Genomic DNA, 21,988 nt, shown 5'->3' on the forward strand with positions numbered 1-21,988 from the left:
CCTGAAGAATTGCCATTGATCTCCCTGACTAATGAGGCAAGAAACATGTTGACCTGCAAACTAAGAGTAGAGCGTAAATATTTTGATTCATTATAGTCATATATTCGCCACTCTGTTCTATTTTTAATCAGCCCGAATAAAGGTTCCTTATTGGACTCCCTTACTTGTTTTAATCACTGCACTCACTTACTCACCACATCTACACTTATAAGGCCCCGCACCCCCACGACACCAAATGGCATTGAACAAAAGATCTCTGCCAAAGAGCCCCTCATTGGGTGCCCGTCGGGTATTGCAGCGCCGACCCGACGAGGAGCAGGCCCAATGATCCGCATGATACCTGGCTGGCTGGGTGTGTGAGGGCCCTAGTTCCGAAGGGAGGAACCCCCCTCCCACCTTTACATTGATAGGACTACCTCTGTAGTACTAGTTTCCTTTGCTCTCTCATCTTGTTGAAGACCCATTAAAAGAACAACGTACCCTCCTTTTTTTATAATCGTCTAGGGCATGTACGTTGGACCTTTCTAAAAGCCCACTTGTCCCCCCCCTTGTTGATATACAGAATACAAGGCACCCAATAACTGAGATAAAACATTACTGAATAGGCCTCATGGCTATTAGCAGAGCTGTTTTCCTCTGCCAAGTTATTGCAACATTGATTGTGTGGGAGAGCAATTAGTATTTCTTTCATGTAATTTACACTCTGCTGTGGTAATAACAAGGTATTTGTATTTTGCAATGTAAAAATAAATTTGTGAATGTGTATTTATTAGTACATTTGCTTTACATAAAGTGTATTTTGGTCATATTTATTTTGATTGGTATGGCATAAATGTAAAATATATCCGGATGTGCTGAGTATAATATGGTATTTATTAACATTGTTGAGTGTGGGGAAGGGCCATTACTTGCAAGAAGCGAAACCTTGAGTGAGTATCACTGCTCCTCACCATCCTCAGTACTGAGGTACAATTCCTAAGAGTCTTTGACACTGACCCCAGGCCCTTGCTCAGACAATTAACAATTTTGTTCTATATGAATACTCATGCAACCTCACCCTAGACTCCTATCACTCCCTCTGCCCACACACTAACACAGAAATTATCTGGTAGCAGGGTATACTCAAAAAGAGAGGTGGTATCGCTTTGACTGAACTTAGCCACTTAGTCATTTCCAAAATGATTCATATCTTCAACCGCACTGATTCTAAGATCAATCTCAGGACATTTCTTCTCTCATTTTCTGTCAAAAGCATGTCTAGGAAAATGCTTTTGGTATGGAGATTTCGGACCTAAGCTCACTCAAAAATGTAAAATCTTTCTTGTACATTAAGAATCTCACTGATTAAGTACCAACAAATGAAAAATCTTAAATTCTGAGACCATTTAGTTGCTGTACAGCCCTCCGCTCCATAGGTTGTGGTATCTGCTGCACTTGGAAAATTAATACAGGGAAAGCAAGAACATCTCCCACAACAGTGACCTTTTGTTCTGTCCGATCATGTGTGAACACACGTCTGCCAAAGTCTGGGTTTGTGTTGTGGTATGCGATGGACAGTTTCACAGATCTTTTCTCGTAGAAGTATGGAGATCACTTTCTGTTCTTGCCTGGAGGGGGCTGGGGCTTCTAATAACTGCAGCTGTCAAATTATATCAAGGTTTTCATAGCCCTGCGAAGGCTATCATACTTTAAAGACTAATGCAGTGTAGAGCAATTCCTCAGTCTTAAATCAGGACACTTAGTATACAAGGCTGTCTTAACGTCATTATAGGCCCCCGTGCAAAGCTGTGCCCTGGGCCCTACCTACACAACCACTCACAGGAATAAAAATGTTTAACGAAAAATTTGTGTTAAATTCTGGCCTGCCCAGAGCCCCTATGCTTGTGGGGACCACGGGCAACTGCATAGCGTGCCCATGCATTAAGACGGCACTGTTAATATAAGGATCTTAACTTTACCTTTTGTGCAATTAACCTCTTTAGCTTCACAATAGTTACAGTCTTTATAGGGTAAGGATTTGGACACTGATATCATGGCATTCCAGTGCTCTTTGAGATGCAGTGTTTCTACCCCAGCTTTCAAGCTTCCATGCCAGATATCATGTACGGAATAATTTTACCTTGGAAATGTGCCTTCTGACACTCAGTAATATGAATACCGTCGTCTATGGTTTTCAAGTGGGAATCTGTCAAAATTTCCCTCATGACTTTATTCCATGCTATCTACCATGTTTGGAGATACCCCCAATCTAGCTTTTAATCAAGCCAATAGGTCAGGCATTGGCCTGCCAGACTTTTGGCATTGTCAGTGCTTCTTTTGTTTTGTCATTATTTTTGCACATTGTTATTGCCTGGGAAGCTGGTGTGAAATCCTCAATCTAAAAAAAGAGAAACATTGTCTAAAAGCAAAAGTATTTTAGTACATAAGTAAAAAGAACTCAAGGGTACTACTTTTTGTGTGGCTGTGCTCCTTGTGAAAGGGCAGGAAGCCATCACACTCAGTGAAGTTAGCCAATGGCTGAAGTGGGGCAACACAAGCAGTATGCTGTACGGGGAGGGTGGTAGAAAAATATGAATGAAACAATAACAGACTAATGAAGAAGACTGCTAACTGAAAGCCCCAATAAGTAAGTTTGTTATACATATGATTTTGGTGAAATCAAAAGGTCTTGGCTAACGCCAGACCTAAAATGGGTATAACTGCTATTGAACGGTTTACAGATTGACATACTTGCATTTCTTGTCAGTGCTGGAGGATTGCTACACATCTCCAATTAGTTTTACGACTGTAGATTAATTAACTTCAGCTTTCATTTATTATAATAAATATGAAACCATGCTCTTTAATACGTAACGGTCAATAAAATGTTAAGAAATGTACACTGTTAAAAATGTGTATGTCAATGTTCCATTCTAGAGGTTAGAACCACCTGGAGGAAATTAGATTTGACTTGTTTTTTCTATAGTGCTGCATACTTCATTTATGCCACTTCTGGGTGCTGTAAATAACAGGTGTTACAAATTTCCCAGTTCAATGGTACTCAAAAGTGAAGAGATCATTAGATGAACACTGAAGATGCTGTGTCTAGCAGATTGAAATGTAGACCATACAACTTAGGATACTGTGATCAGTTTTGAAAAGTGAATCTATATTGTACTATATTATGTGAAATAATATTTGTCTTTTTTACATAGTTCCATGGTGATTAGAGATTTAACCTTACGAAGTGCAGCTAGCTTTGGCTCCTTCCACCTAATCCGCCTGCTGTACGATGAGTACATGTTTTACTTAGTTGAACATCGAGTTGCCCTGGCAACCGGAGAGACGCCTATTGCAGTCATGGGAGAGGTGAGTACATGCACTTGAACTTATTACCGGTTTCTCTAACACTAAGATGTATAAATGCGACTGGGCTCTGGGCAGCTCAAAGCATTTACCAGATAAATGCAGAAAATACATTTTCTTCTGGGAATCAGTGGGCTTACAATGAGTATTTGCAAAGGAACTCTGCCCTCGCAGCTCCTACAGAAAGGTAAAGTTTATGCTTCAATGCCACTTAAAATGTTCTGTTCTTTAAATTGTGGCTCCAGCGCCATATATTCATAAGTGCCCCTAATTTCTGATTGCATGAACTGGATTAAAAGACTCCAATCAGCAACGGTGGTAGCCCCTAAAGCATCTTACATGGGCCTGCAGTAGTTTGGTGCCCTGAATACAATTATATAAAAGTAATTATAATAAAATCTCAAAGTGAAAACTATTCTGTTTTCGGTGGAAATGTATGCAAAATGTCCTTCTAACCCACAACCATCAACCTCTTCCTGCTAATACTGACTTGCCATTTATCACATTCACTCTCATTTACTACGTAGGGCCTGATTCTGATGTCTGATGGACCGGAGTCTGTCCGACATCTGTTTGGAACTGGAACCGATACGACCTCCTGTCATCGGTTCCAGTCCTTTTGGGTCTCAATCCTATTTTGTACAATGGGAACAAACATTCCGAACGGAATGCATGCTCTCATTGCAAAGAGCAAAGGTGCAGTTCATCCCTGCACCGCGTGGCAGGCACCTCAAGGTGCCTGCCACCGGGGGCAGGGATCAACAGGGGGGCACCATAGGCCGCCAAATCCACAGATTTCTAATGCCTTTCTGTGTCTGAAAGGCCGGCACAGAAAGGCAGTGGGAAACTGCCATCGTAATCCATTGGCCGGAAAAAGCCGGCCGAGGGATTACTGCAGGCTTTCCGAATGGCAGACGGGCTCTCTGAGCCCGTCGGAGGCCATTCGGAAAACCGATTTGGATTCCCTTCTGAACAACCCCATCAAAATGGGTCGGTTGGAAAGGAATCCGGAAGGGCAATGCCGATGTGGCGGAACTGCTCCGACCGACGGTGGGAGCCATTCCCAACCGCATCGGAATCGTGCCCTAAGTGATTTTGAATAAAGATATACCTTTGCAACACCAAGACGTCGGGTGCCCGTAAAAACTCACTCTAAAATGCCGCCCAGACTATATGCTATAAGAAGGCCCAAGCTCGGCAGAGATGGATGCTAACTGGTGCACTGACCTGGAGAGGCATTACTTTGGAGAAAAACACAGAGTCCTAAGATCCTAAGAATAGATAAAATAATAGTGTCACCAAGGCCGATAATATAGGGATCATAGCTAGCATGGGAAATTCTAGCAGGCCCTATGAGAGCCACACTGAGGCTTAATTTGACTGCATGTAGTAAATCAAAGAGCAAGTGCAATAGCTAACCCACTGACACATGGTCCCTCTCCTATACAGAGGGAAGACCAGAGTACCCACAAAGCCCAGTTGCAAACACATGTCACTGTCCAACTAAAAAATACTAAGTGGAACACAGACCTAACAAAGGCGGGGTGGAGCTAAAGATCCACCAGCTTCCCTTAGAGAGAGGCAGAAGCGTAGCAGAATTTGACGTGAGTGCAGTGTCACACCGTTCTGTATGTGTGACGGACAAATGAGTGATTTAATGGCAGTAATGACAGGATTAAGGTTCCTTACCATGCAAAAAAATAGGTAGTGTCACAGCAACTGAAGAAGACATTCTCGACCCTCGATACTACAACAGTGACCAATTAATTTCAGTATTTCAATTCCAGGGGCACATGCACAAAATAATATCAGCTCAACATTGTTTGGCATTGTACATTAAGCTACCACATTGAAAGAAATACAAATGAATTGTGAAAGGAATGTAGCAAGACACACGTTCAGAGACTTGTGTCGTATTAAAGGGGTAGTCCAAATAAATACATATAGGTTCAGCTTACTACTGGTATTGTCAGTAGAAAAGGGAAACGTATGAGGCATGTGAGCTGTAGATCACATGCTTTGCACACTCCTGCCATCTATTGTTGGGTCCGGATGTTTGTAAGTTGTTGTTCTTCGAAGAAGTCTTTCCAGTCACGAGGTAGGTGACTCCTCCTTTCAGTGATAGTGCGCATGGGCATCAACTCTATTGTTAAATAGTTTTTTTCCAAACGAAAGTGCAAGAAGAACAATTCCTTCTGCTGGCGTGAGCACTATTATGTAAGCAAGTAAAATGCTGTCTTCCAATTAATCTTGTAGCATTATATAAGAAAACTCTTAAATCAAATAGTCAGTAGTCTTCAATGGATTTATTCCAATATGGGTGCATTTAACTCCATGCAAAATAAATTCTTGGCAATCTGGAAATGTATCATCCGATTACATAGTCAATGTTTGTAAACCCAATGCATTTCGGGTCCAGTCAAGACCCTTCATCAGGCGTCTTAAATGTCAATACTGTAAATGTAAAAGACCAGAAGCATTTCATCATACAGTCCTTGTGAAGTTCTAATAACAAACTGCTATATTAACGCATTCAAAAGGGGACGAGGGAAAAAGAAAGAACGTGGTGTCTAAAAATGAATTGCATGCTGGTGACCAGTGAATGAAGTTAGTGAAAATGTTAGCGCTGTTATAGAAAAAATCAGGTCTGAATCTTTAAAGTTGTCCGCATGCTCATAACCGATGAAACTTCAACTGTTAAGACAGGCGACAAAACGCGCGTCCAGGTTTAAGTGAAAAGAAAAGAGGAATATACTGCAAAATGAATATTGTAATTATGTAGGGCATAGAACAAGAAAAGATTCCACAAGTGCTCGTTATTAAAACGTTGGAGAATTAAGAAGGTTGTTGCAGCCGAACATAGCGTTCGTTCTAAGCTTACCGGGTTAGTTATACGTGGCTTCCCGCTCCGTAGACGCGTAAATGACGTATGAAACGTGCCTATTTAAATTTTACTCGAAAGTGAAGATGGTGAACGTGAAGAACGTAACAGCAATAGACATAAAAAGAGTTATAGACATGAAAAGAGTCCACGAGAAAACCAAATAGACGCGTTGCTAGGTAGAACAAAACTAAAGAATATAAACAAAAACCGTCCAAGCCGGCACTGCATTGCATAATAACAAATTATTAATGCTTGACTCTGTGCTAAGAAAAAAATAGCAAAAAAAAACATTTTGACATCAACAACATATTTGCATTGTATAAACATGGTGCTGCAGTGAAAATTAATGGGAATCTGCAATCACATATAGCCAAAAACACAGCATCTAATAATGAACCATCAGATGACGTTTCGCATTACAAAAAGCAGTTAAATTCAATTTGATCATTCATTCCCAGGGGTTGTAAGGATTGTAATTTTTTAGTCCAGTAAAATTCTGATCGTGCTAATGATTTAGAAGGATCCATGTCTTTAGTTGGTTTTTGTGCTTCCAAAATAGTGAAGCGTAGTTGTGCTATGTTGTGTCTCGCTTCCATCCAATGTGATGCTACTGTCGATTTTTCATTGTTAGTGCGAATGTTGCTTTTATGTTCTCCTATGTGTACTTTTACTTTTCTTTCTGTCCTGCCCACATAAATTTTGCTACAGGGACATTTTAGTGCATAGATCACATTAGATGTATCACAATTGCTGGGATGTCTCAATTTGATTTTATGGCCTTTATTGGGATGGATGAAGCAGTCTCCTACCATCACGTTGTTACAGTGCACACAGTTCATGCATTTTTGCATGCCTTTAAATGTTTTAATGGGATCTCTAGCTGCTTTAGTCAGCAATTCTTTGAGGTTCTTTGATTGTTGCATCGCAAAGGTTGGATGTTGCGGAAATAAAGTTTTCAAATCCGGTTCAGTTTGTATGATGTCCCAGTGTTTTTTTCTGCCATCGGGTTCGGACAGGTATTGCTGCGATCGTCTTCGAAACCGTTACTTTGGGTTCCCCTCGGTGCGCAATCCACTCTACCCGCATCAGTATTGCTTCGAACGTGTATCTTACTTCTCCGCGTATCGATTGAAGTTCATCGGGAAGGCCGTCTGGCCTAACCGCGTCGGTCCACTTCGTAGTCGATGGAACGGACTCCATTTAAATTCTGCCCTTGGTGCCATGCCAAGAATCCGTGCTCCGACTCACACTAAGTGTGCATCTAGTGCTTGTCTCCGGAGCACAACGAACAGGACTGCAACACGTGCAGATCGTTCCGAATGAAGAAAACGCTCCGTGATCGTCGGGCTCGACGTTGCGAAATACAGTATCAAAACATCAAATACACGCAGGACATCTTCGGCCAAGGATCCAAGCATGAATTAGATGCACAAGAGGCCGAGGAAGAACAAGAAGCACTTGCCTCCATTCCACAATCGGACTCCGAGATGGAAGAAGACTTGCCACAAGTTCAACGTCCTGTGAGTACAAAACGCCCCTTGACCCAAACTCCAACTCAGCCAAAACAAAAGGCTTCGGTCCCACCCCCACCTTTGGGCCACGGTCGGCACCGACAAGATGTTTCTGACGCCCCGCCTTCTGGCTCGGCACCGAAACACGTCACTAAGCATTCCAGCTCGGGGTCTAGTCGGACAAAGTCTGGCACCGAGCCGAAACCTTCAGACTCAAAGCCGAAAACCACTTTGGAGCCAAAATCATTGACGCCAAAAACAAAGCCTCCTTCGGCATCAAAACCTTCCGGGCCGAAAAGTCATTCTACCCCGGCACCGAAATCCTTGGTGCCAAAACCTAAAACTGGTCCTCCAAAGCTGCAGAATCCAATTTTCAATGCCCCAACACCCAAATCGGACCCGAAACAAAAGGAACTTTACATAAATCCAGATACAGGATGTGTTCTTATTAAATCACCTCAGAAACGAGTCAGAAGACACCCTTTACCATATTCCTATGAAGAGGAAGAATGTAGGTACCAAACCCTCCCCCTCCTCCACCACGCTCCTCTACACCAACTTCTCCACCTTTGCAGCACTCTCCACCACCACAACCTGATGATGATTATGAGTGAGATGAAGGGGACAATATTTTACCAATAGACTCTTGGAAGGGTTATAACACGGATTCACCTACAGATAACGACCCAGATCTTTACCCTGCAAAGCCTCCTCCTCTTGACGACAATGTGGAATATCTAGATTTACTTGCTAGTGCTGCAGAATTTCATGGGGTACAGTTACAAAAGGAATCTCTTGAGGAAAATGTCCTATTTGAAACGCTCAGTAGCACACAAAGGGCTAGCCATACTCAACCCCTGCTTAAAGGTATGATGAGACATGCCGATGCTATCTTTAAAGATCCAGTGCGTGCTCGCATTCTCACCCCCAGAATTGATAAAAAAATATAAGCCTGCTCCCTCAGATCCAGTCTTCATTAAAGGACAGTTACCACTAGACTCCTTAGTGGTCTCTAATGCCGTAAACAGGCCAATTCACAGACTACAGGGGATGCTCCCCCTCCAGACAAAGAGTAACAACTATTAGACGCCTCCGGTAAAAGAGTAGCCGCCCAAGCAGCAAATCATTGGCGCATTGCCAACACCCAGGCCCTGCTAGGTAGATAGGATGGGGCACACTGGGACAAAATGGAGCAGTTGCTACAACACCTCCCAGAAGAACCACAAAGCAAAAGCTCAGGATTTAGTCCAGGAAGGGCAGCTCATATCCAATTCCTCAATTGGATGCTGTAGACACCGCAGCTAGAGAGATCAACACTAGTGTGTTATTAAGGAGACATGCATGGTTGAGGATTTTTGGTTTCAAACCCGAAGTACAACAGTCTATTTTAAATACTCCTTTTGACAAGGAACATCTCTTCGGGCCCGAAGTAGATAAGTCATTTGAAAAAATAAAAAAGGCACAGTAGCCAAATCTATGGGAGCTCTGCAGTCTCCCTCTAATCGGGGCTCCTTTCATCACTCCTTCTACAGTGGAGGGTCAAAAACCATGTCCTCAGACAATACTGCCACCTCCTACAAAAGCAACAGTCAATCTTCCTCTACAAGGGGCTTCTTTAGAGGAGGATACAGAGGCAACAATAACAGAGGTCGAGCCAGGGGTTCCACACAACGTAATTCCCCCTCCCTTAACAAGCAGTGACTTGCCTACACTTCCCCCAATCATTTAACACCTGTCGGGGGACGTCTTCTACAATTGCTCCCCATTTGGCAATCTATCACCACAGTCAAATGGGTGTTAGGAATTATTCAACATAGTTATTGTCTGGAGCTTAGCAACAATCCTCCAAACATTCCACCACGCTCTCACAAAATGTCACCAGAACATATACATCCACTTCAGCAAGAGGTCCAGTCTCTCCTGTCCAAACGAGCCATAGAACCTGTGCCATCCCCAAAAAGGACGGCTCCTTGAGACCTATTCTAGACCTCGGAGAACTAAACCTCTATATACTTTCAGAGCATTTCCACATGGTGACACTTCAACAAGTACTCCCGCTTCTTAAGCAGGGCGATTTTATGGCTACTCTAGACTTAAAAGATGCATATTTCCACATTCCAATTCATCCCACTCATCGCAAATGCCTCAGGTTCATTATAGCGGGTCATCATTGCCAATTCAAAGTACTACCGCTCCCAGGGTATTTACCAAGCGTCTGGCTGTAGTCGCAGCACATCTGAGAAGATAACACATCCATGTCTTCCCATACCTGTACGACTGGCTCCTCAAAGCCAGCACTTACCAAATGTGTCTCCAACACACTCAAACCACTGTTCACTTACTTCACCAACTAGGGTTTACAGTAAATGCGTTGCAAGTCTCATCTTCAGCCTTCCAACACACAAATGTTTATAGGAGCCACGATAGACGCTCAGAAAGCTCTAGCCTCTCCCAGCCAGGATTCACAGTATTCAGTCCCATCTCACTCAATTTCAGCCAAACCCATCATTACCAGCAAAAGTATTCTTGCAACTACTAGGGATGATGGCATCTTGCATTAGAATTGTTCCCCACGCAATACTTCACATGCGTCCCCTTCAAGAATGCTTAGCAAGTCAGTGGAACCAGTCGCAGGGTCAGTTGACCGATCTAGTGTTGATAGATGGCTGCACCCATCGCTCTTAGCAGTGGTGGAACCCACAAAATGTATCCACTGCACACATTCACCAAACACTACTGTGAAAAGATGTGTTAGCGAGGCAACAAACTAAGGTAGGCCAGGCAGTTCTTAAAACACTTTTTGAAACAACTGCAACAGCTACAGGTTGGCCACCGCCTTGGGAGTTTACTACTGTATAGTCTATGGAAAGCATGTGATCTACAGCTCACATGCCTCAATCGGATAATGTTACTTACCCAGTATGCATCTGTTCTTGGCATCTAAAGCTGTAGATTCACATGCGCCCACTCGCTTCCCCAGTTATCTTACTTTACATACATATGCATGGACATCTCTATTCTACCTTTAGTAACTTCATTCTCACCCTCTGCGGGAAAACAATCTAACAATGGAGTCACCGAAAGGAGGAGTCATCTACCTCATGACTGAAAAGACTTCTTTGAAGAAGAACAACTTGCAAAAATCTGGGCCCAACACTAGATGGCAGGAGAATGCAAAGCATGTACATTTACAGCTCTACATGCCAAGAACAGATGCTTACTGGATAAGTAACATTATCCTTATTGCACAATTTCAAACTCAATAAAGCAGCATTTAAAATGAAAATATAGCAATATAAGTAAATGTGAACAGGCCATCAGATGGAATGTTACTAGGTGTAGCTCATGCCTTGTTATCGGGTTGGAGCAGAAGTGCCAGTCCTCATCCTGGCATTAAAATGACACTTGCAATAGTGATGGCAAAGCACTGAAGCTTTTAGTCTTTTTGGTTTTACATGACTAAAATTCTTCCATATTGGGGGCTACTGTGGCTGAGCAGGGAAAGACAGAAGCTGTGAGGCAAATGCTAAGAAACAGTCCACATCATTGGAAGCTGTTTGTGTGAGCTGCTTGGTAGGGTGTTCTGGATTCCAGGGAAGGCATTGTAGAATGATTGGCACACAAGAGGTGGCTCAAGTGAACTGTTAGCTGAAGAAGGAATCTTGCCATCCTGAGCTGAGGTGTAGCCTAATGCGACCCAATAATCTGATCTTTGTGCTAGAAAAATGGCATTGGGATCCTGGCTATTAAATGAAGTGGGTTTGGTCTGCTGTAAGTGTAGTATGGGGTCAGGGTGAGGTTACATGTTCATGGGCACTGTTGATAGTTTAAGACTGTGTGGCAGCGGATGGTCGGGCCTTCTGGCTGCTGTGGGTACCATGGAAGAGGAGAACATGGTTACGGATACATGGATTGAGTATTTCTTTCCATAGCCTTGCCGATGGTATGAAATGAGAGGCTGGGGGATCATGAATAAAATACCTTTCAGCAGAAGTAGCAGGAGAAAGTTTGCATCAGCCCACTTATAATTAGTATACACACTGTCCGCCTCCACAATCTTGGCACCTAGCTATGGGTTATCCCATAACCCTTGGGAGGGTCTCTAGAGGTATGTTGTGACCGACTGGCTTACGGCACAAACAAGTGACCAACAAGAAAATCTGCTTTGTCTTGGTTCTCATTGCAAAATATGGAGTTTTTCCATTGAGTCAGTCCAGCCCCAGAAGGAAATGAACAAGTACACCAATTGAACCACAACATTCCTATAGTGAATAATTGTATTGGTGGAACCAGTACTCCTCCTGCAGCCCAATATGGGTAGAGTTGATTTTGCCTGCATGAGCATATTATGTACCCTGACTCTGTTGAACATGAAGCTTTCAAGTGACCAACAAGAAAATCTGCTTTGTCTTGGTTCTCATTGCAAAATATGGAGTTTTTCCATTGAGTCAGTCCAGCCCCAGAAGGAAATGAACAAGTACACCAATTGAACCACAACATTCCTATAGTGAATACTTGTATTGGTGGAACCAGTACTCCTCCTGCAGCCCAATATGGGTAGAGTTGATTTTGCCTGCATGAGCATATTATGTACCCTGACTCTATTGACCATGAAGCTTTTGACCTGCTGAGGCCCAGGATCATCTTCATGCTTTCCAGATACAACTCAAGCATTAAACCCTTTCCAAAAACCCAATTCTGCTAATAAGATGTCAGAAAAAAGTAGTACCTATTGAGGCAGTAGCAGTAATGGCTAACGTTAAATGCTAGTGAAGGCATATAAGTACGCCTCAAATTGTCTGTCCAAAAAAAACATTGCTAAGCTGAATGCCACTTCTCTGCACTGCTCCCGGCGTGGTTTCAAACTCTGGCTTGATCCCTCTAATGTATGGCCACATACCTGGGCTTTATAGTATCTGACCACAAATCTCATGTTTATATTTATAAAACAATATTGCACTTGCAGGCACTAAAGTATCAACAAGGCTAAACAGTCATGGATATAAATATTTCATCTCAATTCTCCTATTGATTATATGCTCCTATAACTAAAAACATTTCCACTTATACAGTGAGGGTCCATGCTGTTATGGCAGCATCTATAACTGAAAACAATAAATATGCCAGCCTAGATAGTAAATAGACATCATGCCAACATTTCTGCGTGTGTATAAACATTTCTCACTTTCTAATGAGTGATGAAAAAACGCTGAAAGCAAGCATAGAATACAAATAGCACAGAATTAGACATGAACCATCACAGTGTTCACAACATGACCACCCTTCTACCTCTGCTGTTGAGTTATAATATTGTTCCAAGTTGCCTAAATGTGATATCTACTGTCATTAAGACTCTCTCATTTTCACACTGCATGCTGTAATCCGGTATGAAAAAAACAGACACCAGCACAACAGTTCTCCCACTCTTGATAAACAAATCAAGTTTAGGAATGTTTGCCTTATCCAATACACTGCACTATCCTGGCATGCTAGCTTCAAACAAGTGGTCAAGTGTTGGAGACTCTGATGCCAGTTTGTGAATACAGGAACAGACCATCCAAATTCACTGAGGTCTCTTGCATGTTAAAGCAGCTTGTGAAATTGGAAGAGATGGACATAAGATAGCAGTGGCAAGAACTAGTTCAAGCATGGACATTTTCTTGCTCTACCCTATAATTTGGCAAGCAATACTCGTTGGATGGGGTTGGCCCTCTTGCTACGATGTTAATGATTTGTACTGCCCTAGTTAGTGAAAATCGCACTCTGGTAACATTCACGGTAAAGTTCATGATCAGCTTGATGTTGCCCCAAAGTCTGGTATATCTTCTCACAGTGGTCATAAGCCTGGCAACATAATTACATAGGTTATTATAAATGTAGTCTAAGTATAGTGCCCTAACCTAATTGCACTAATCCCTCCCTCTCCCTTCCCTGTAACATGACTACCACTCTGCATGGATGTTTCTACTCTTCCTTTGATGCTGATTTAATGTAAGTTGTATTGTTCTGTTCTTTGTCGCCCATGTTATTGTAAAGAGATTCTGCTTACCTCAATATTGAAAACCCATATCTCTACCCATTGTTCTTTATGGAAAGCACACTGCTGGCTGTTTTACATATAGTTGTGTTATCTAAAAGGACAAAATGAATGAATCCATAATTACTAACATTCCTAAATAATTTGACAGTGCTTCTCAAACATTTTAGAACCCCAAACCAATTTTTACAACAGTCTTTTCCGACTCAGTTAGCATTAATGGATCTTTAAAGCAGTAACAGAAATTGTTTGTAAATGTCATGACATTGACCACTTCCTTCAATATGGGACTGTCGCCAAGATATTGATCTGCCCATAAAGAGCACATGGTGAACTGTATTGGAGTGGATGGGGTGCTGGCCTGTGGCATCCGTTCACTAAAATCAAATGGCTGCTTAAAAATCGTGGTGTTGATACCAGTGATTTTAGCAGGTTTGAACCTCCCCCTCCTTCTGCAGCAAAGTATTGGTTAAGGCCTCATATCAATTTTTGTGTTACAACAAGGCCCAGTCGTGCATTTTTGTGTTGGGGGTTGTATGTGTATCTCGCAAATACTGTCCAAGGGCATTGGAGCGCTTTACATGACCACAAGATTACAGTACACAAGGTCAAATTAATATAATTTGAAACACTGAAGATTAATTTATTTGCTCACAATCAAGGGATGTCATGCCAACACTGGGACATGTACCTGGTTCCCCAGATCCAAAGTCTGCAGCTCCACCCATTAGACCGCACCCATATCTCTCAACGTGTGAAAGTCAAACAAGAGTGGCATGGTTGTGTATTCTCAAGTATGGTGAGCACTTTCTCTGTTGAAATGACTTTGTGAAATTAAAAACACAACAGCAACAAATACTTGGAAGGTTCACCTGGAGTCTTGCTTGGGAATAGTTGCAAGGGTTTGTTTTAAAACTCAACTTAGGGGCATAGTTCCACACTGGTGCCCAAACAGGGTTAAGCATTTTAAATATTACTTATACAATATTACTTATACAAAGACCAGGACTTTCACGACTTCCCAAAAATCAGCGTGCGATCCACCAGTGTGTCCCAGCTCACTGTTAGAGAAACGCTGATCTAAATGTGTTTGCTCATTGAGTGTATGAGCATATATAATGTGTTCTCTCTGTGTGTTTTGACCAGGTGTCCAACCATCTTCCGGATCAACAACACCTCTAGGATATTTCAAACAGGTTGCTACTTAAGATGTGGGGATCATTTTGAGTCTTCTTCCAAGTGCACAGCAATGGCCATGACAGCCAGCTGTTCAATATGAGTCTCAATGCAGGGGCCATCAAACATGTTTATCATTACACAAACATAAAAGACCACCGAAGAATGTGTCTTAGAGTGCTTTCTAAGAAGCCTTCACAACTATATGTGTTGATTTACTGAGTATACTGACTATAGTTTCGCACTCACAAATGATATCAAATGCCATTTCATGATGGCCTGCTTAGCGCAGAGTCGAGTACCTGCTTTTTGCATGTAAGGGGTCTAAACATCAAACCTATAACTCACAATTTCTCAGAGTTAATTCTTGAACTTTAGACTGAACTCAGAACAGTGAACAGAGATTGCCTCTTTCTATTTCCAACATATTTTATTTTCTCAGCTTTCTTTTAAATTTTTCCCTTTCTCCTCTGTGCTTGCCTTTTATGGACATGGTGGAAGGACGTACTACAGTGACTAAATCTTTACACTGTTTATATTGCATGCTATTATACAAATGAGGAGAAATGGGACTCTGACTTGAACGGAAAAGTGATATATGATGGAGGCACTAATTCACTTTATTTGTCTACATTTCTGTGACTCCCAATAGATACAATCAGCTTTTTTCCCTTAAACTCAATTCATTTACCGATGCGTTTTACAGTCTTTAAGTTTTGTTTGTGTTAATTAGATATATGCTACATAACTTGAGCCAGTCATGGTATAGCTAAGTACACTATCTTTTAATGTGAATATACAAACTCTTCTATTAGGAAAAGTTGAATAGTGGACAAAATTAAGTTTAGAGCTGCACTACGGGGCCTCTAGTTTCAGGAAGTGCTGTATTTAATCAGTAAGCTTTCTGAACCATAAGCCGACTTCATGTCAAAAAGGTATCCCGCTTTAGGAAACTCATAAGATCACAGGTCCTGATGATTTCCAATTATTGTTCTATGGGAAATTCTTTATTGAAGGTCATTGCTTTAATATATGATTATTGAAACCTCTCTACTTATCATGTGACTACAGGTAAGCAGATACACAGTCTGTGCCATTAACACGAAAGCCCACTAGAGATAAAAAGATGTCATGTGTTATATCCCAAAATTATTAAAGAATATACCTACACCTGTTTACAGTAGTATTGTCCAGATGGCTGAGTATATTATTGTTTCATTTAATTGGCATACACCGAATGTCAATTACATTAATTTTTTTATTTTTTGAATAAACAAATTAAAGTCAGCAAACCATCAACACTGATAGCTGTATTGGATGACAGTTAGCCCTTTGACCATGTTGATTAGCACTTTCTGCTTATAGTAAGATCTATCTAGTAATCGTATTTCATTTAGTTAATAATGGTCAACTATCTGTATCCAGTAGCCCAACTGACTGAACATCAGGTAAGTGATTATGTAAATATTGAGGATGTTACTGATACTACATTATTTGAGAAATGGCTATTGCATAGTATGAGTTAAAGGAGAGGCAAAAGCTGAAAAGGTTTTTATTAAGCAAAGCATTGAAATGATCGCCAAAATTATTTGAAATATAGATTAGTGACTTTCAAAAAAGTTTGCAACCAAATGGGAACATGGTCAGTCGGCACATTTTTGTCACACCAGCACTTACACTCTTGGCAAGCCCCTGAATACGAAGCAGGTGTTAGAAGCCCTAATTACGATTTTGTTTCATTTTAAAAACAAAGAGAATGGATCATTCATGACATAGACTTAGAGTTGAGATGGAATTAACATAATTTGTATCTCCAAGTTCTAAGTGACAGTTACAATTTTGTGTTTGGAATGTTAAATTGATATACACACAAAAATACATACTTTATTTAAGTCTTTCTTGGAAGCAATTGAGTACAAATCAAGAAGCAGTACTAGCCAGCTTCTAGAACACTGTCAGTAACATATTACAGGGCCAATTTGAATTGTGTCTGACGGAAAACTGAACTGCATTCTGTACACATGGGCTGATTTAGTATAAGCCAATTGCTAATCTTGTGTAAGTTCTTTATTTGAAAAGCAGATAAATGTCTATCCTCCACTTATTTTTCTTAAATATTCTTAAACATGGAATTATTTCATGGTTTATTTCTTCCTGCCAAATTGTGCTATATTTCAGTAGCATGTCTAATGTGTTTTGGTAACACACATCATGTGCCACACAAGCTATACATTATTATCTTTAGGTGTACCGCGTATTACTTAACTTGGACTATTGCATTCTTTGTAAATGCAGCACTAAATAACATGCATGTATAAATGTGAAATTCCCCCATATAGCTGTAAAGCTAAACTATGATATATTGTTAAACTTGTTTTATATATATTTGTAGGCTTCTGTTTTGAAGTATAGAATTCAGACTCTGAAAAGTATATGTTTATGATGATACTGGGCCATTCAGACAACCTTTTTCTATAGCTCACAGAATATTTTACATTTGTTTGAAAATCCATTATGTTTTGCTTTGATTTGTGTTGATAAACATATTTCTTATGTTCTTTTCATTCCCTCAGTTTGGTGACCTGAATGATTGCTCTCCTGGTAATATGGATAAAGGTAAGTATGTGAATATTTCAAATATTTATTCATCACACAACCAAAATCATTTCAGAGATCAAATTCTACAAACATGTATTTACTGTTCCAAATATATAATTTTAGTGTATAGAGATATATATATATCTTGTGAATTCACAGTATTTAAATCTACAATAAATCTATAACGAGTCACTGTTTAAATAAATATAGACTTATTGGTGTTTATGTAGCACAATGCAATGCTGTATCCACAAGCATCATTCCTAGGAAAAAGATTGAAGATATTGACAGTAAGAATTTTTCAAATGAAATGGAAAAGGTGTTAATAAAATATTTGAAAAATGTAATGGTATTGCAGCTGTTTTTTAGCATGCTTAAACAGTGCTAGAACATCAGAACTCATAGAGGAAATATTAATGTCTGAACTACCCAGCAATTATCAGCAGATTGGTGAGGATGTACAAAAAGCTCCAGTCTAGGGTCACCTTACCTTTTGAAATCCTTAGCCAAATAATAATATTGGCTTAATGGGCCACATAATCACTCAAATGTGGTTTGCTCTTTGTGAAAAAACACCATCCTCAGATCCATAGGTTCTAGACGTTATTGAACCCATATTCAGTTCCTGTCCTTTTCTCTTACTTTCTCCTCCGCTAGATCTCATGGTAACACTACTTATCAATGCCATCATTCTCTAGAGGCTGAGAGCAATCCAACCTCTGGGACAATGGAAGAGGTTCCTCATATAGATTATGGATTTAATCTCGAGTTTCATTAATTTCTGTTGCAAAAAAGTAGTAACAACTATGTTTTAAGTTTGATACATGTAAGGACATTTAAAAAAAAAACTGATTATGAAAATAGCATGTATTGAACATAGCCTAACTTAAACAAATGTATGGAACTAGGTTTCTTTTAGTATGGCAATTGATTTTCACACAGAAAATATCTAAAAAAGGACATTGCAGGCTCTAATTTCAAATTTCAGGGTTTGTCATTTTACCGCAGTATTGCCCCCAAGATTATTCGTCAAAAGTGTTTCATTGGTGGCGGCGGATTTCAAAATATTTCAAATATAGACATGTCCTTACATGCCTGCCTAACTAATCATAGCTTCATCTGCACTGCTTGTTCAATTTGTGGCCTGTTAGTGAACTTAGGATATTTCACCTGATTCCACACACGAATTTCCAAGGGGCATTGCTTAGCACATCTAGTGATAGACTTCTATGTGTAAAAGAGTGTTTCTTTTCTACATTAAGAGATCTCTATTGAATTGATAAACATTGAATATATGTGCATGGTTGTGGCATTCTTAGAACACTTACAAAGAGAACATGTTTATAAAACATATTAAATACATCCATAAAGTCTGCATTAATTGCATTTATTTACTTATTCCTTCATTCAAGCTTAATATAGGTAGAACTTAGAAAAGAAATTGCTTTATTCATGAAAGAATTTGTCAACCTAAAGATAAGAAACCAGAAAGGGCAACTGGGGCCAGATAAGGTGCATTAGATAGAAAATAATAATACTATCACTTGGGTGAAGCTAGAAAGTTAATTGCTTTATAAAGCAGTTTACAGCCAGTTGTTTGAAATAATTAAATTTCTCTTCTCATGCGTAGGATTCCTCAACACCACATGTTTTTGATATTTCTTTGAAGAAAGATTCTTGAATATTACATTATTATGGGCACCACTGAAAATCTTTAGGTGTCTTGTTTTGTTGTCCAAAGTAAGGGTTTTTATTTTTCCAGTTTTTATGAATGATACGGAGGATGTGACTTAGGCCTTCACTTTTTGTGAAATGCTCTCCTATGGGAGAAATAAAGTCAGAGAAAGACAGATGTTGTAAAAACAAAATCTGTAAAGAGAGGTAATTGAACTAAAAAGAGAACATGAATTTTAGTTTGAAAATTAAGGCTTGGCCCATGCCATTAACCCTGCAAATTGCCTAGGGATGGTCCTCTTAACAAACATGAATTTTAGTTTGAAAATTAAGGCTTGGCCCTTGCCATTAACCCTGCAAATTGCCTAGGGATGGTCCTCTTAACACCTCAACACATGCTAACCGAATTCCTCAACTCCATTGGGGGCATTCAGGAAAAGTTTCATCATTGTGCTCCCCGCCATTCAAATTTAAAATTGAGGATGGCACTGTCTTGCTTTTCCTCACTGAAGATGTTCTGGGTATCATGAGTGGCCGTTTCATGTCCAGGTCATTCTCAAAGACTTAACCATCTAAACCTCATTCAGTATTGAGGCACAAACGTATTTCAGACAGTTGATTCTGAGGAGTGAACCGTCAAGCTGAAGTTCAGAGTTGTGAACAGCAACGTCTAAATGATCATATGTACCTTCAAGGATGTATCACTGTGCAGTGGTTCTAAACTTTTCCTATCTTCAGGGAGTGATCCTTCAGCCACACGAAAGGCTTCAGAGGATTCCAAGCCCAGGAATGACACTCTTTCAGAGTCAAAAGTCTGTAAAAGTAATGAACTGCACTGACAAGCTGTTCACGAAGTTGTCTCCAGAGGTGGCCAAACCAAAGATATGCACTTTGTCATATTTGACACGAAAATTAGCATCACCCTGCATGAAAGATTCATACTATGATTAGACAGAGGAGTGACATATCCAAAGAAGTTATTCTCAATATAGGACTATGAGTCCTGAATCCCAGTAGAAAACCTAGTCACATAACTGTCTCATGCAAGACTATCCCTCACTGATGACATAACAACATTCCATGTTGTTCTAGCCATAGGTGCTGCAAAATTGAGCATCCCTTCTAATATGTGATCGTCCATCAATTTCAAAAACTTTCAACATTTGCCACAATTGGGAATACTCTGGGCTGGCTCCAGCCTGCTAGCGCAGGCTATACAGATTTTCCACACATTGAACATGATAACAGCTAGATGTGCTCAAAAAGTAAAGCCCTCATATATACCTCCTTTGTCTACTCCTTATGAGGAGGAAAGTCAACAGATTAACACAGTTGGCCAGAAGATATTTAACTCATCAACCACTACCATAAAGACTATAACTGCATTATTATGCTTTCAGAGGTGGGACACATCCATGTGAGAGTGCATGTAAGATCTGCAAATGGATCTGCTGACGATGGAAGACATTTAAGCAAATATTTCTGGCCTGGCAGCCCCAGGTTTTAATAATGGTTATAGTAATTGTGTGTCCATGAGCCATTCCTCTTAGTTGAGCGTAACAAGCTTGAGATGTCATGCTCAACAAAAGATCTTTTCAGGAACTAATGTTTCTCATGCTGATGATGAAATGTATGGCAAGGCCATTTTAACTCATTAAATGCAAACTACCACCGCTATCATTTGCTGCAAGTTTTTGGGTAAAACCTACCACCATCAAAGGCTTCACCTTTTTTTTGTGACTGCATCACTGTCACATGAACTAAACAAAGAGACCACCAACCTTTGGATTCAGTGCAAAATCTGCCAGAAGTTTAATTCCCCACCTGACTGCATTCCACCATGAATGTCAAGGCAGTTTTGACTAGATATTTTGAAGCAAAAGGTTCCGCCTTTTCTGCAGAAAAAATAGGGGAGGCTGTTTCATCAGCTTACAAAGGCTAAAGGATATATTCTTGCTTTTTTGTGAAAAGTCTCCAAATATAGTAGAGACTCATCTTCAACTTAAAAACAACAAACAAGTGGGTGAAGAAAGAGAAGTTCCGAAAAATACTATTATATCAGATGTTCATTCAACTTTATAACAGGTGCTAAATATGCAAAATAAGCCTCCAGGATGCATTCTTTCATATTCAGAAAACAAGGAAATGCCTTAGATGGCTGATGGGAAATAGTTTTCAAATTACAATCTTTGCATTTGGCCTTAAAGTCTCACCCATGCCTTATTCAAATCCATTGACCGCAGCACATTACTGCCCATAAAAACCCAGAAGTCTTTCTCCAGGGCTATGGCGGTTAATTTACAGCATCAATTCACTGAAATCTGGTGCTCCAGAACAATATTGGCAGACTATACAAAAGATTCAGTGTTTGGGAGTGACTGTAGATACTGAACATGTTTATACAGTATCCTTCAGAGGAAAGACTCTTTCTATTTGAAATACACACAGTCAAAAATTATATCTGATTGCCTCTCATGACCTCAACAATGTCATATAGCTGACCTTCAGGAGGCTACTCAAGACCTGGCTGTTCAGTCAGTAGCGCCCCCCACCCCAGCCCACCCGCAGCGCCTTGAGACCCTCACGGGTATGTAGTGCTCTCTACAAATGTTGTTTGATTGAATGATATATTCTCATTCTCCATACTTTTCTGCTTATGTAACCAGGTAACCAGGAAGGCTACTTGAGTCAGTGCTTCAAGAGCTGAGAAAACAGGCTGAGGTTGTCACTTGGTCCTCCTCTCTGATTAGTGGTGATATTGGC

General features: G+C 40.4%; 1 protein-coding gene across 4 annotated transcripts in view; it reads left to right on the forward strand.

The window, feature by feature from the left end:
• RFX3 (regulatory factor X3) overlaps positions 1-21,988 on the forward strand; it is a 690,714-nt gene that overhangs the window by 656,577 nt on the left and 12,149 nt on the right. For all 4 annotated transcript variants that reach the window (XM_085632944.1, XM_085632947.1, XM_085632945.1 and 1 more), the window contains 2 exons: positions 3,195-3,348; positions 17,527-17,569. In XM_085632944.1, the coding sequence (XP_085489070.1) occupies positions 3,195-3,348; positions 17,527-17,569 (197 nt within the window). The remainder of the gene's footprint in view (positions 1-3,194; positions 3,349-17,526; positions 17,570-21,988) is intronic.

Source organism: Triturus cristatus, chromosome 2_1 (assembly GCF_964204655.1).
Source record: "Triturus cristatus chromosome 2_1, aTriCri1.1, whole genome shotgun sequence".
In the NCBI taxonomy this organism is placed as follows: Eukaryota; Metazoa; Chordata; class Amphibia; order Caudata; family Salamandridae; genus Triturus; species Triturus cristatus.